The sequence below is a fragment of the Pollicipes pollicipes genome, unplaced genomic scaffold (assembly GCF_011947565.3).
Source record: "Pollicipes pollicipes isolate AB1234 unplaced genomic scaffold, Ppol_2.1 Scaffold_7231;HRSCAF=8579_pilon_pilon_pilon, whole genome shotgun sequence".
In the NCBI taxonomy this organism is placed as follows: Eukaryota; Metazoa; Arthropoda; class Thecostraca; order Pollicipedomorpha; family Pollicipedidae; genus Pollicipes; species Pollicipes pollicipes.
The window spans coordinates 6,147,372-6,160,323 of NW_023597034.1; the positions used below are offsets into that span (position 1 = coordinate 6,147,372).

The 12,952-nt window shown below is 52.1% G+C and overlaps 2 protein-coding genes across 2 annotated transcripts in view; one reads left to right on the plus strand and one right to left on the minus strand.

Moving 5' to 3' along the window:
* Positions 1-12,952, minus strand: part of LOC119109318 (rabankyrin-5) — a 127,541-nt gene that overhangs the window by 34,554 nt on the left and 80,035 nt on the right. The window lies entirely within an intron of this gene.
* Positions 10,050-12,952, plus strand: part of LOC119110700 (ras-related protein Rab-3) — a 12,953-nt gene continuing 10,050 nt past the window's right edge. The window contains exon 1 of the mRNA XM_037234601.1: positions 10,050-10,183. Within this exon, the coding sequence (XP_037090496.1) occupies positions 10,115-10,183 (69 nt within the window). The 5' untranslated portion in view covers positions 10,050-10,114. The remainder of the gene's footprint in view (positions 10,184-12,952) is intronic.

A 12,952-nucleotide genomic window follows, 5' to 3' on the forward strand; every position in this document is an offset into this window, starting at 1 on the left:
TTAGTAAAATTATGGGTAGCAATATGAAATGGATAACGGGTTGGATTGGGTGCAGATTTTGGGTAAACTGTGCATATGTTTAGCAGAATGGGTATCACGTTTACGAAATATCGGGTAGATGTCTAAAGCAATTCTAAACAGTGCGCTTCTTTTAGTCGCGTTACAATGCACGCTGCTTTTGCAACTATTAATGTCTAAAAGGAGATTTAGGTGCGAATTTTCTTGAGACATTTCCATAATCTGAACTAGTGCTTGAAGTTGCAAACGGATGGGTAACGAGCAGCACAACTGATTAGGGACGGGTGGCTCGTGGGCATGAACACACCCCTAGGCCTAGCAGATATATGGAGTTAAGGAGGTCTATCGTGAAGGCCTCTATTCTTAGCTGTCCATCGACGCTCTGCTTGTCGTTGAGCACATAAGGCAGTTGGAAACGTTTCGGTGCTACGCCCATGCGAAATCGCTGGAACGTAATGCACCCTGAGCACAGATGACGCAATCGAGCCCGGCATTGCTCGTCAGCACAATGTTGTAAGGCTTGGTGTTTAAGGTAAATGCAGGTGAGGATAGATCAAGGCAGTCGCCGTCTGTCGGGAGCACACTATCCGACGCTACAGTCTGATCGGTAGTATTGCATCGCAGCCGCCGTCTGTCGGGAGCACGCTATCCGACGCTACAGTCTGATCGGTAGTAATGCATCGCCAGGTACAAACAAAGCTGCTGATGCTCTCGGTGACCACCTCAGACGTGGAGCCGTTCATCAGGCCGACTCCGTCTCGGGATTCCTCCCCATCCGACTAGCTCTTGCCTGCGATACGAGGCCTGGGACGTGCCTGGAGGGATGAGGCGCGCACAGTGCCATCCGGAGTATGACATCACGAATCCCTAATCCCATTTGTTCGCTCCTTTCATTGGTCAGCCGCAGCAAGACTCCCGATAAATTCGTACAAGGCAGTCGTGCTCCGGGCCTTAGTGTTCGCCTTCCGCCGGACGGTGCGGCCGATGACGACCGGAGGGCGCCAAGGTCAATTCGCGACGCCGCCGACTGCTCCTGCACGGCTCGAGCGAGACGGTGTGGGGGATGCGCGCCGATGGTGGTCCTGTACCGTGCCCGTGACGGCGGTCCGTACGGTACCGTGCTGTGCCCGTGACGGCGGTCCTGTACCGTGCCGTGCTCGTGACGGCGGTCCGTACGGTACCGTGCCGTGCCCGTGACGGCGGTCCTGTACCGTGCCGTACCCGTGACGGTGGTCCTGTACCGTGCCGTGCTCGTGACGGCGGTCCGTACGGTACCGTGCCGTGCCCGTGACGGCGGTCCTGTACCGTGCCGTGCCCGTGACGGTGGTCCTGTACCGTGCCGTGCCCGTGACGGCGGTCCGTACGGTACCGTGCCGTGCCCGTGACGGTGGGTCCTGTACCGTGCCGTGCCCGTAACGGCGGTCCGTACGGTACCGTGCCCGTGCCCGTGACGGCGGTCCTGCACCGTGCCCTTGTGTAGCCAAATTTGAGTGGGAGAGCTCTTGAAGTTCTAGAGAAGAAGGAGACAATTGGATGTTAAAAGCTGGCCTTTCGTAGATGAACTGGGTGCGTTCTCCACCTGCAAGCGGCTCTTTGTTAATGTTCCTAGCCAGGACGATGTTTTCTTCGGCTGAAGTCGACCCACGAAAATACAGCGCAAGAGGTCTTGCATTGTTCTTACTCAGAGCTGTAGTGACCGTGTTTAAAGCTGGAGGTGAAGCCAGTAGGCCCTGTTTTGATGCAAAACACTGCTGTGATCGCCACAGTGCCTGGGGAGGTCAGCGCTGTGGATCTGGAGATGACACATGCTAATGGAAAACATAGTGAGGGTCGGTCTGCAAGAAAATGGAATCACTTAACTGCCGTTGCCACTATGTTTACATTTCAGAACATGTCACATTTGGGTGCAGTATGCGTGTTTGCTGGGTTCTGTCACAGGGGCCTTGCTCAATGTTTTACCTTATATTATGGCCTTGAAAATATTGCCAGAATCAGGAAACGCCATCCCCATCCGGGACTCCCATAAGCTGGGAAAAGGAATGGAAGTCTGCTCACTCAAGGTACCGGAAACTGGGTGATGTTAACAGGATGAGAATAACATTTAATTCATCTATATTGTATTTGAATGACATAATCCAAGGATATAAAATACCTACCGCCAACACTATATTATTTATTTGAGACACATATCCTCTGATTACTTTAACCACCATCTATTACGCTGAAATGACAATCAAATTTCGACAATCAGAGGTGAGCAATGAATATTTGGCGGAAATGGTGTGTGCCACTTGGTCAGGCACAGCTCTAAAACACTCCGGAGTCTACGTCTCTATCCGAAACAAGTGATTGATCATGTTGGTCGTCACTGACCCGCCTGGCTTGACATAACTTAGCCTGGCGCAACCCCTTCCCCATAGACGTCTACCGATAGCAAGCCATATTGAAGCATGATCTATTGGCCGTTAACAGCAATGTGGTCTCACTAAATCAGTCTTGAAGACCGCCATGAGTCAGGGCCACGTCCAGGCATGGTTTTGAGCCCGGAAATCTGGCTCCGAGTTCGGCTCCTGGTGCACTGAGAGTCCGAAGCCAAGTTGCGAGTGTGCTTTACACATCGCATGCGTCCGAGTCCAGTCACGAGACATGGGACCCTCAGTACGGTTCTGAGTGGGACTCATGCTCCTAGGGTTTATTATCAACAGACACTTGTCAAGGCGTTATATTTTGGAGTCGCGAATCATCAGCTACCACACTCGACTCAAAACCTGAGCCTTAGGACCTTGGGTTCGGGTTCGAGCAGGAGTTCACCAGTTTCGCATCGCGTAAGTTCGGATCGGAGTCCATCGGCTCCACGTGGGATCCCATTAAATTTATATTCGTAATGGCAAATAATATAAGGAATGAGGTTCATCAGAGATATGTGCCGCCATGGGCCGTAGCCTATTTCTTGTCGTAGCCCCGCGATGTTGACGTAACATAGCTGAGTCCCGTGATGGCTGACGCGAAGTAGCTGAGTCCCGCGATGCCGACGTAACGTAGCTGAGTCCCGCGATGCCGACGTAACGTAGCTGAGTCCCGCGATCCCCGACGTAACGTGTCTGAGTCTCGCGATCCCGACGTAACGTGTCTGAGTCTCGCGATCCCGACGTAACGTTGCTGAGTCTCGCGATGCCGACGTAACGTGTCTGAGTCCAGGGGCCATCCCGGGCAACGCTCATTCATACATCTGTACTACGCAGTAACGATGTCATGCGCTTGTCATTGACAACGGCTGCTTGTGGTTATGATCTGCATGGCTTCAAATGAAGCCGTCACTATATTTTATCTTGTAATGCTCTGTTATCGCATCTTCATCCATTTGTTCCCAGTTGAGTCTTGTTTAATATTTGATATTTGCCTACGTCTGAGCCACAGTCCCTTGCTTTCAGAACATCTTATATCGTTTTTGACTTGACTGACCCTTGCTGGTTATCCTCTGAACATAAGCCTGAGCCTAGGAGCATCGCTCTGCCAGCCGGAGAATCCCCGGTTGGATCCTAGTCTTGAAGCTGCAGATGAAGGACTGCGCTCGGATCCGCCTTCTAAAGACGCCGATCCCGGGCCGGGTGACAGATTACGGCCGAGCTCAGATTCACATCTGGCCCCGTTCTTAAACGTTGTCCACCAAACAAGCGCGGTCTGGAAAGAACAAAACCCTCACGACAGTGGAAGAAATGTGATTCACTTCTTTCATGTGTTGAAACATCGATTTGGCTCATCATGCATTCTTAACTCAAAAGAACATCACAATAGATCATTGCAATACATCATATCCTGAGAGGCACATTGCAATAGATCAAGAAAAATATTGCAGCTACGCATGCATCGGACGTCGGCTACAATGCTCCATTTATGAACGCTACACCATTCTCCATGACAAGCTCTCGAGAACCGCGAGGAAGTGACGATGTAATAAGTACATCGAGGGCTTCGGCTACATCCCGCTGCCCCGTCTTTTTAAGCGCATCCTTTTAGTCATGTCAATACTCAATGCCAGCCAAAGGCTCTGCCATCCTCTGCCGTCTGGAAATGCGTAAGAGACGTGGGACTTCACGAACGCTTGACAAAAAGCATTTGAAGTCCTAACTGAAATGGACTTCGCTGGATCTATTCCGAAATCGAGGTACGTACGATGCTGAGCCGATGAGGTCCTCCTAACATCCTGGAGAGTTTGTCATTTGTATTGCTGCCGTCAGAACCCAGTAACGGTAACGGCCAGTCCTCTGACGAATGGATGTCGGCACTCGGGTAATGTCGGGGCGAACCCTGAGTGAAGTCTGAAGTGGAGGGAAGCCCGAAGCCGGCGAGTCGAGCAGTGCAGGCTCGGGCTCGAGTGGTAATTCTGCGGTACGCAGGGTGCAGCGACACTCGAGGAGCGGGTGTATAAAACCCGTTTATGGTCAACTGCTTCATTTTGTCACCATTGGATTCTTTAGAAGAGAAATGGCAAGTGCACCCGACGCCCCGTTCCCATACTCCTGGTTATATGGGGACAAAGCGATCATATAGGATTTAGTGTGAGGTGTTGTTCCCGCGAGCTGAGAGGTTATAGGTGCACGTTGTGTGCTGCTAAAGATGACAGCATCTTGTATCAGTAATCTCACAGTTCATCCTCAGTTACATGACAAAGCTACAAACACGCTGGAGCCAGATGTCTGCATACTGCCTTGGATGTCATGAAATATGAATAATGTGTATGGTGTGAATGTATATGATGTGAATAATGTGTATAAATGTGTATTTATTGTGAAAACAATACTGAAGTTCCAGGGACGGAGATTCACACAAGAAGGTCGCACATATGGGATCAAACTCGCATAAAGCTGAGAGGTGGATCACACAGTTTGAATGTGCTCTTGTTTTGCACGCGCCGCCGCACGGCTAGGGGGAATTTGATCTGAAGTCGAAGGGAACAAACTTGTTTTGCCCATGTGGGAGGAGGGGCTGCGGCCACCTAGCGTCGGTTCTGCGGGTTTGTGGAGACCACGTGGCGTCTCCACCAGGTTCCAGTGCGGGTGTTGCCGCGGACCCTCAGCGTTGCCCGCCGCCAGCGCCACCTGCGCCGTACATGAGCCAGGTGGCATTACTGTCGCCTCTTGCGTGCGCTGCACGGGCTGGCTTGGTTCGGCGCATCGCGATTCGTGGGCGTGTTTTTGGGTAGCTGAGTGCACCCAGTGAGTGCAATGCTGCCTGAACTAAGTTCGAAACGGGATTTCTTAACAACTGAATCCGGTTGATATTCAAAGTGACAACAGCTGCGTGTGATGCTCCGCGTGGGGCGCGTGTAAGCCGGTTTTAGCACAAAAGTACGTATGAAAAAAGGACGCATGCCTGAAGTATGCGCGCAATCCTTCGTAAGTTCCTGTACTATGGTAAAAAAATGCACTTTTTTTGGCTTTTTCCATGGCTTTGACTTCAATTTTCCTCCCTCCTTGGGTTGTTCAAAACTTCAAGCTGTTGTTGCTATCATTGAGACTTTCAAACACTTAGCAGCCGAGGCCGCGTCGCGTCGCCTGCTTCTTACCCTGCCAGGAAGGGAGGGCACCGCGGGGAGCAGGGAGGACCCTGCATCTCCGGTTCCCCAGCCGTGCAGTTTGAACCCTGCACTAAGGTGCAGTGGTGCGGGCATACCTGTAAACGTGACACCGTTTGCCGGCATCCCGTTTAGAGCTTTTAGTGCGCGTATGAAGTTGTTCAGCATTATCACCAGCACATGTAAAATAACCGGAATGTGATGTACCGGATGAAGTAGTTAGTGTTATCGCAGTGGCAACAACCACAGTGACTTACTGAGTCAGCTCACTAAATCTGGCGTGCCATGTGTTTAAAATGACCGGGGATCTGGCAGAGTCGCCAGCCTGTCTCTGGCACAAACTACCCGGCCAATTTTGCTTTCTAGTTTCGTAGCCAGATTTGTCTTCTCTCTCCTCCGAATCCAAACATGGAGAGTGGTCATACATTAAGGCATCACTACATGCATATCGATGCTGTGGGCCACGCGCTGCGTGATATGTTGCGCGACCCTTGCGTCTAAACCAGCATCATCCTGTTCAGATAAGAGACTGTAGGTTTCTGCTGCTGGGAATGCGGAAGTAGTTGGTGACGCGAGCTGTTACAGTGTCTCACACTGGTCTAATCGCACGCTTCACCTCGCTGCGCCACACTATTGCTTTCTGGAAAACAACTCGAGTCCGTTTGAGATATCGGGCGTTTTCCTAAAAAAAATACCACCGTGGTTTTGGCTGCCGCGATAATTTGTGCGTGTATAAGGGCGTGTGCTCGAGCCTACTTTTAAATGCTAACGAGCGTAAAATATAGCGCGTATTTCCACTCTGGCGCTCTTGTATTCGCTTCACGAAGTCATCACGCCACAGTCGAGAGCTCTTTCTCTATGCCGGTGCATAGTAGAGACGCCGGCCTTCTACGGTGCAAATATTACGAGATCATAGCAGTAAGCAGAGATTTTGCAGCGTGAAAAGTGAACAAGCAGCATGCAGAACAATACCACATCACGCAAAACGAGATACGGCGCATCCAAATTGTGTAAGGACTGGTCAGGTATGGTTGATCACATCGGTGAACCCGATCAGTTTAAGGCAGGCAGAGTGAAGCACCACCCCACCTGCTACCTTTCCCATGAACTATCCGAGCGCAAAGGAACGAACATGCGCTAACCAAGGAAAAAGCACGCCAACGGCGAATGTGTACTCGCAGCCCGCTGCGTTCTGTTCTGTCCATGTAAGCCGTCCGTTCTTCGATGCTTGACTAGTGCGGGACGATGAACAGGGATGAGCGAATCCGACAGCGATTATATTTGTAAGTTATTTGCATACTTCATTGACTGCAGCATCCGTCCATTGCCACGATTGCTTCTATTGCGCACGGTTTCGGGACCCAGCACCAAAACTACATACTATGCCAAGAATATTGCATGGTTGCACGTGGCATTACACAGCTTACCTGCACGAGTAACAAAGGTTTTATTCGCTGCGGTCATGTCGATGGTGGTTTTAATCGTCAGTTGCAGCTGTTTGTGCAGGAACAACAATGCGCATTCTCCATGCGGGCGAATGAAATAGCCTTCTACTCGCACGAGCAAGCCATGCCATAAATAAGAGCATGTTTGCAAATCACCGCATTGACCTTTGCTCTAAAGTTATTTCAACTGAAACAGAGTGAAAAACATCAGTTTCCACGACATGTTTTGTTTTGCTTTCAAGATCCTCGCCGCGAATCAAGCGTCCATGAACTTGGGGGTAAGCTTGGGTCAGTTAAACTACCAACTTAACGGTTTCTGAAATGTAAAATACGGCCTGAAACCCCAGCCAAAGGCATGAAAGTAGTATTTGAGTAAAGTAGCAGTTGTGTCTGTCGCATAAGCAAACATACTTTGAATACCCATAGTTGTCACACATTATATCACATTGGTAGATCTCCTTGCAAAGATATGATCAAAACTGTCGTTTCCAAAAGTCTGGGAGGCACGGGTGCGTGTGGCATGATCACCCTGCAATGCACGCTGTGCTATAAACCGAACGTTGGAGTGGGTGGTTCCCACCTTTTTGATGAAAAACGACATCTTCCCTGGTCCTTTTGTGGGACACCAAGGATGCGATTGTCATGTTAGCGTCAGGAGGGAGGGGGTAGAACGGCAGAAACTGGGGGCGCCGGTACCCGGGTAAGTGTCACCTGCTCTCCAGTCACCGTGAATAAACATCTAGCGTGTTTTGATGGTCCACCAAGAATATTCTTTTTACGTGACGTCACGTAGAATCTTTGCTGGACGTATGAGCAGCGGGGTACGTCTTCTGTGCACATTTTCTTAATTCGCGACAATAACCGCAAACGCGAGACGTTGACATTTTTTCTCTCACGTGCGCCTTAACCACACAAACTGCAAATCACGCTATTTGTAGCCTATGAGACACAGTATCTTTATCTACTGTCAGCCCTGTCCTCTAAAACTAACTTCTTACAGATGAACCTTTGGCGCACTTCTGTCCAGCTGTGACCAAGTAGCACAAAATTTATTCCGGGCGACCGACGACGATCCTATCGTCCGTGACCTCATGTAGAACTTTTGTCGTCCGGCTCGCTGCGAACGCTAGAGGGTCGGCACCTCCGGGGTATGACGTCACATGTTTATTGTCGTCCGGGTCACCGTGTGTGCTATTTTCGTCCAGTGAGCTCTACGCAGAATGTCAGGCAATGACGAATATGCCATTTAGGTTCGACGGATGACAGAAGTTTAGAACAGCTTGCACATGTTACAAAACATCTGACCTAGAAGTGAGATTGCTTCTACAGAAACGTGACGTGGTGTCATTCATTCTAGTCTCTTGATACGGGTGCACCTAATTCGAGTGAAACGTGGAGGATTGTACAGAATAATGAGCATGAAAGGTTTTAAGCCGCAATCCGGCCATTACAAGCTTCAACAAAGATGTGAATGATGTTTTTTACGACTTCTAGTCGCACGAAGGCGTGAATCAATGGATTTACAGCGCTGGAATAAGGCTAAGCAAGCAGTCATTACGTGGCAGGCGTTTCGTTTTCCTTTCCGTTCCCATCAGTGAATACCTGGCCATGCTGTTTCCAGGCAAGCAGCGCTTCGATTGTGTCGTCCTTGATGGATGGGGCCTGCGTGACGGCGAGGCCATTTTTCATTCTGCATTCTATTTCGTTTATGATTTGTTCCTGTTCACCGGTGCGTGTTCTTCTCTACACTACATGCCCGGTGAGCAGTCCGTGATCACAAGCGTGGCCCACTAAGCCTAATTTAGGGTATGGCTAAAACCAAGGCAATTAGGCTTTCAAGCCCGGCTGACCAAACCTGCAGAACTGCACGACATCACATGACTGGAGCAAGCAGAAAGTAGTGTTTCCAATTTCATAGGTGTCCCGGTACTTGTCATGCGTGGTGATCTTGCGCAATGCGCATGCTTGCCTCACCGATCGCCTGCCGCCACGTGCACGATCTTTAAAGATCCCGCCACGGTCTGCACTCCCTGGCACGCGCAGGACTCCTGCCAGCATCACACATGTGGCACACGAAACAACGCAGCGCACGGCCGGCGGAATAATCAGCACCTTGGCTGCTGGAATTCTCGCAGTTGTCACATCGCCCCGTCATTGCCGTGCACCAGCGCTGCTAACAGCTCGCTTTGCGGAATTAACTCCGCGCCAACGCTTCCCAATGCTTGCAGCAAACGTGTCCTCGTGTGCTGACCTCAAGCAAGGTGCAGCAGCTTTTCCTGCAGCCGGGTTCCACCCCGCCCGCGGGGCGACCGGTCGCCGAACTTGCAAACGGGCGCGAAGTAGCCTGCATGTGTCGCCAGAGTCTACGCCCGGCGCGCCACCGTGACCCCGCGGCCCGCCCGCGCGGTCCCACCTCGGCACCCGCTCCCAGTGCCGCAGGTCATGCGGGGGGAGAAGGGGGGGGGGGGGGTGTCGCGTGGCATCGACCGGCAGCGGGGGCGCTATTTCTGCCGGCCGCGGCGTGCAAGGGCTCGGAACGCGCGTCACGCGAGTGGCCGCTCATGTAGATATTTGTCTGTGAACCGGGACCCGTCCGCACGTCCGACTGCCGTGCATTATTCACGGGGCAATCAATGGCGCGACGCCGCCTGTTGGCCGCTGGCCGCGCCCGGCCATGGCCGCCGCCACCGTAGACGGCCGTAGACGGCGGGCAGGCGCCGCCGCGCTCAGAGGGCGCGCCGCGCCAGCTGCAGTCGCCGGCCGTGCCCGGGGCCGCGCGTGGACGTGGCGGCGGCGTGCTCGGGCGGCGTGCTCGGGTGACGTTCTCGGGCGGCGTGCTCGGGTGACGTTCTCGGGCGGCGTGCTCGGGCGGCGTGCTCGGGTGACGTTCTCGGGCGGCGTGCTCGGGCAGCGTGCTCGGGCGGCGCGCGCGGTCGGTGTGGAGGCGTTGGGCGTCGAGGGCGGCCGGTCGGCGGCACGATAGCGTGGCCGCTGGACGTGCTGCGGGCAGTGAGAGGTGCGGTGGCTTGTTGACGTCGGGCGGTGCGCCGGAGCCAGGAGTCTTCCCGTCCCCGTCATGGGGGACCCGGTCTATCTACCACCGCGCGCCGGTAACGGCAAACACTTCGCCGCACTCACCGAAATGGTAGGAGTCTGGCGTTTTGGCCCCGGCAGGCGTAGCCAGCCGGGCGAGCCAGGACCGTTCCGGGGAGTATTTGTAGGTCAGCTGGGACGACTGCTGGGATCCATAACGGTTCTGGCGGAAATGCCGCGGAACGGTTGTCGGGACGCAAGGCTACCTTTGTCTGCCTGCGTAAAACGTCCATATATCGCTCTGACGAATGGCTTCACCCACTTATTAAGTGTACCTAGGGACGAGAGAGGGAGATAGAGGGATATATATATATATATATATATATATATATATATATATATATATATATGTGCATATGTGCGTACATGGTTACGGTGTATATGCGTATATATGCCATATTTAGATGATATATATTTTCTAACTCGTATCTGTTCATATTAAAAACTGCTATCATTTAAACCTTACACGTTGTAATCAACACGTTTTACTAGAAACCCTCTGCTCAGTATTATTCACGAAACCGAAACAAACAGCTTCAGGAGATTGCCTCACGGTCATCCGGGCATGCTGCTACCGTGCTGACGAATGATGACAGAGCACTACTTACCGAAAAGAGAGATTCCCAGGCATCTTCACCATTAAACGATGCCAACGAAGAATCCTCAGCGTATCAGACGAAGGGTCCATATCGCTATCGCCTGCACGTGCACTGCAATCGTCCTGGAAACGATGACAAACATGAAGTTGCGCAGCGTGTGATGCCAACCTGCACCATGTTCCTTTTCAATAATCTTGCTATGACCATCCGTCTTAAACAGCGATGTTTTAGCATGAATAGTTCACGGTGCAAACCGGGGCATTTACCGACGTAAGACCACGCATGGGCAAGCTTACATATTCCGGGCACATTTGGGGTTTGGAACAAAAAAAAAGAAGCTTTTGGGTGCATAACGTCACATCATAGTGCGGCCTCATGTGTCATTTTGCTGCCGTTTCAAACACTCGTCCTTTTGTGGAGGCCATTCTTATACAAAGGAACATGCGTATCGTTGGGGCTTAATCAGCGTGAGCCTTGCGGTTCATGGCAGGTTTAAAATACTTCCGATTCACCATCGGCCTCACCCTGCAGGAGGTAACACGCTATATCAGGGCCTTTCGCTATACGTTCAATGCCTCGACCGTATTTTGTCTGCCAAGAAACTGTCACCAAACATGTTCGTTCGTGGGCGTTCACGGTCACTGAAGCCACAAGGTGGCAAATCTCACGGAGATATTAGAGCATTTGGAATGCTGTGGTTTGTCCAATGTGCAGGTGTAGGATCAGGCATGGGGAGAATGGGGAAGCTCTGCATTCCAGTCGGCGATAAGGTCCAAATGGGGAAGCTCTGCATTCCAGTCGGCGATAAGGTCCAAATTGACATCGCGATGACACTGTTCATTTGCTATGGAGATGACGTTTCAGCCACGCAGTTTTAGTCGGTCGCCAGGTGATTTGATTTCTATCGCTGTTTCTATGATATGGATTGCCAAACTGCTCCGTCCGTAACTCAGCGTCCTCGATATCGTAGCGCCCAGTTTCCGGCAGATGCTACGGTCGTTATCCGCGCATCGCCGGGTACAGCCTGGCGAGGCGTCGAACACAGTTCGCCCGCCCAACAGAGGTGCGCGTGTGATCCGTAGGCTGGAGGAGTGGTTTAACGCACGCCCCGGACAGGCGGGAAGTCTGACGATATCGAAGTGGTGTGTGTGGCAGCGACCCATTTTTTCGGTGGAAGGTAGACAAGCATACAGCTCTTGTTAGCCTATAGGCGACAGTGACCTGAGTGGGCGCCCAGCTATTCCGCAATTATCACCGTCCTACTCGGCATGTCCCAAGGCGACCCGCAGCACACGCGTCAACCCGACGCGGTTTCCGGGGTTGGGCGGGTGCGCACGGACAGGTGATGGCCGCCGCACGCCGCCCGACCCACCCACCCGGTGGACAGCCAGCAAGTGTCGACGGCCTCCCCCGTCGCCGGCCAAGTGGACTCGGCCGCCGCCCACCGCGTCTCATGAGATCGTGCGCGGTACTTTCGGCCACGGAGAGACGGTCGGCGGCAGCGCCGCAGCGATCTGTCGTCGACCATGACCTCGTGTGACGTCACCGGTGCAGCACTGGCACTGCCTGTGACGTCACACGCCGCGGACGCAGCGTACTGACGCGTCGCATCGGGGAGAGGTCGTGAGATGGCAAGGACGCTTTTCTTCCACGGGCTATTGTTGCGGCCATCTTGTGTACATCGGCTCTCTTTTCGTCCAGACATCGAAGATCTCGAGTTTTGTTCGCAGCTGGTCGTGACCAAATGGGATGCTAGTTCGATTGGGTGACCAAATTTCCGCTGCAGAACGTCATTTCACGCAGTTCGTTTCACGAACATTGCACCGAGCGGCGAAAAACGCCCGAACTTTTCAGAAAAGGAAATCGGTACCGTTACGTAGATATCATGTAGCTCGTTCTTAGTGAGGGTACCTACTGTTTTATGTACAGCAAATAAGGGCAACCTTATGCTCAAAATACAATGAATAGGTCCAGAAAAACGTGCATGCATTTCAGCCATCTTCGCGATATGGGCTATCTTCCGCACATGCACATGAAGCAAGCACTGTTCAAATGCAAGGTCAAGCTTGTAAACGAGTCTGATCTTGGATCTGAATCAAGTTTTCTCTTTACGTGCGTTTACTGAGGAACACCCACAGCTGAAATGCATGTACGTTTTTTGACTTATTCACTCCACAATGGGCATAACATTTTCTTATTTTCCTCTATATACATTATTATGT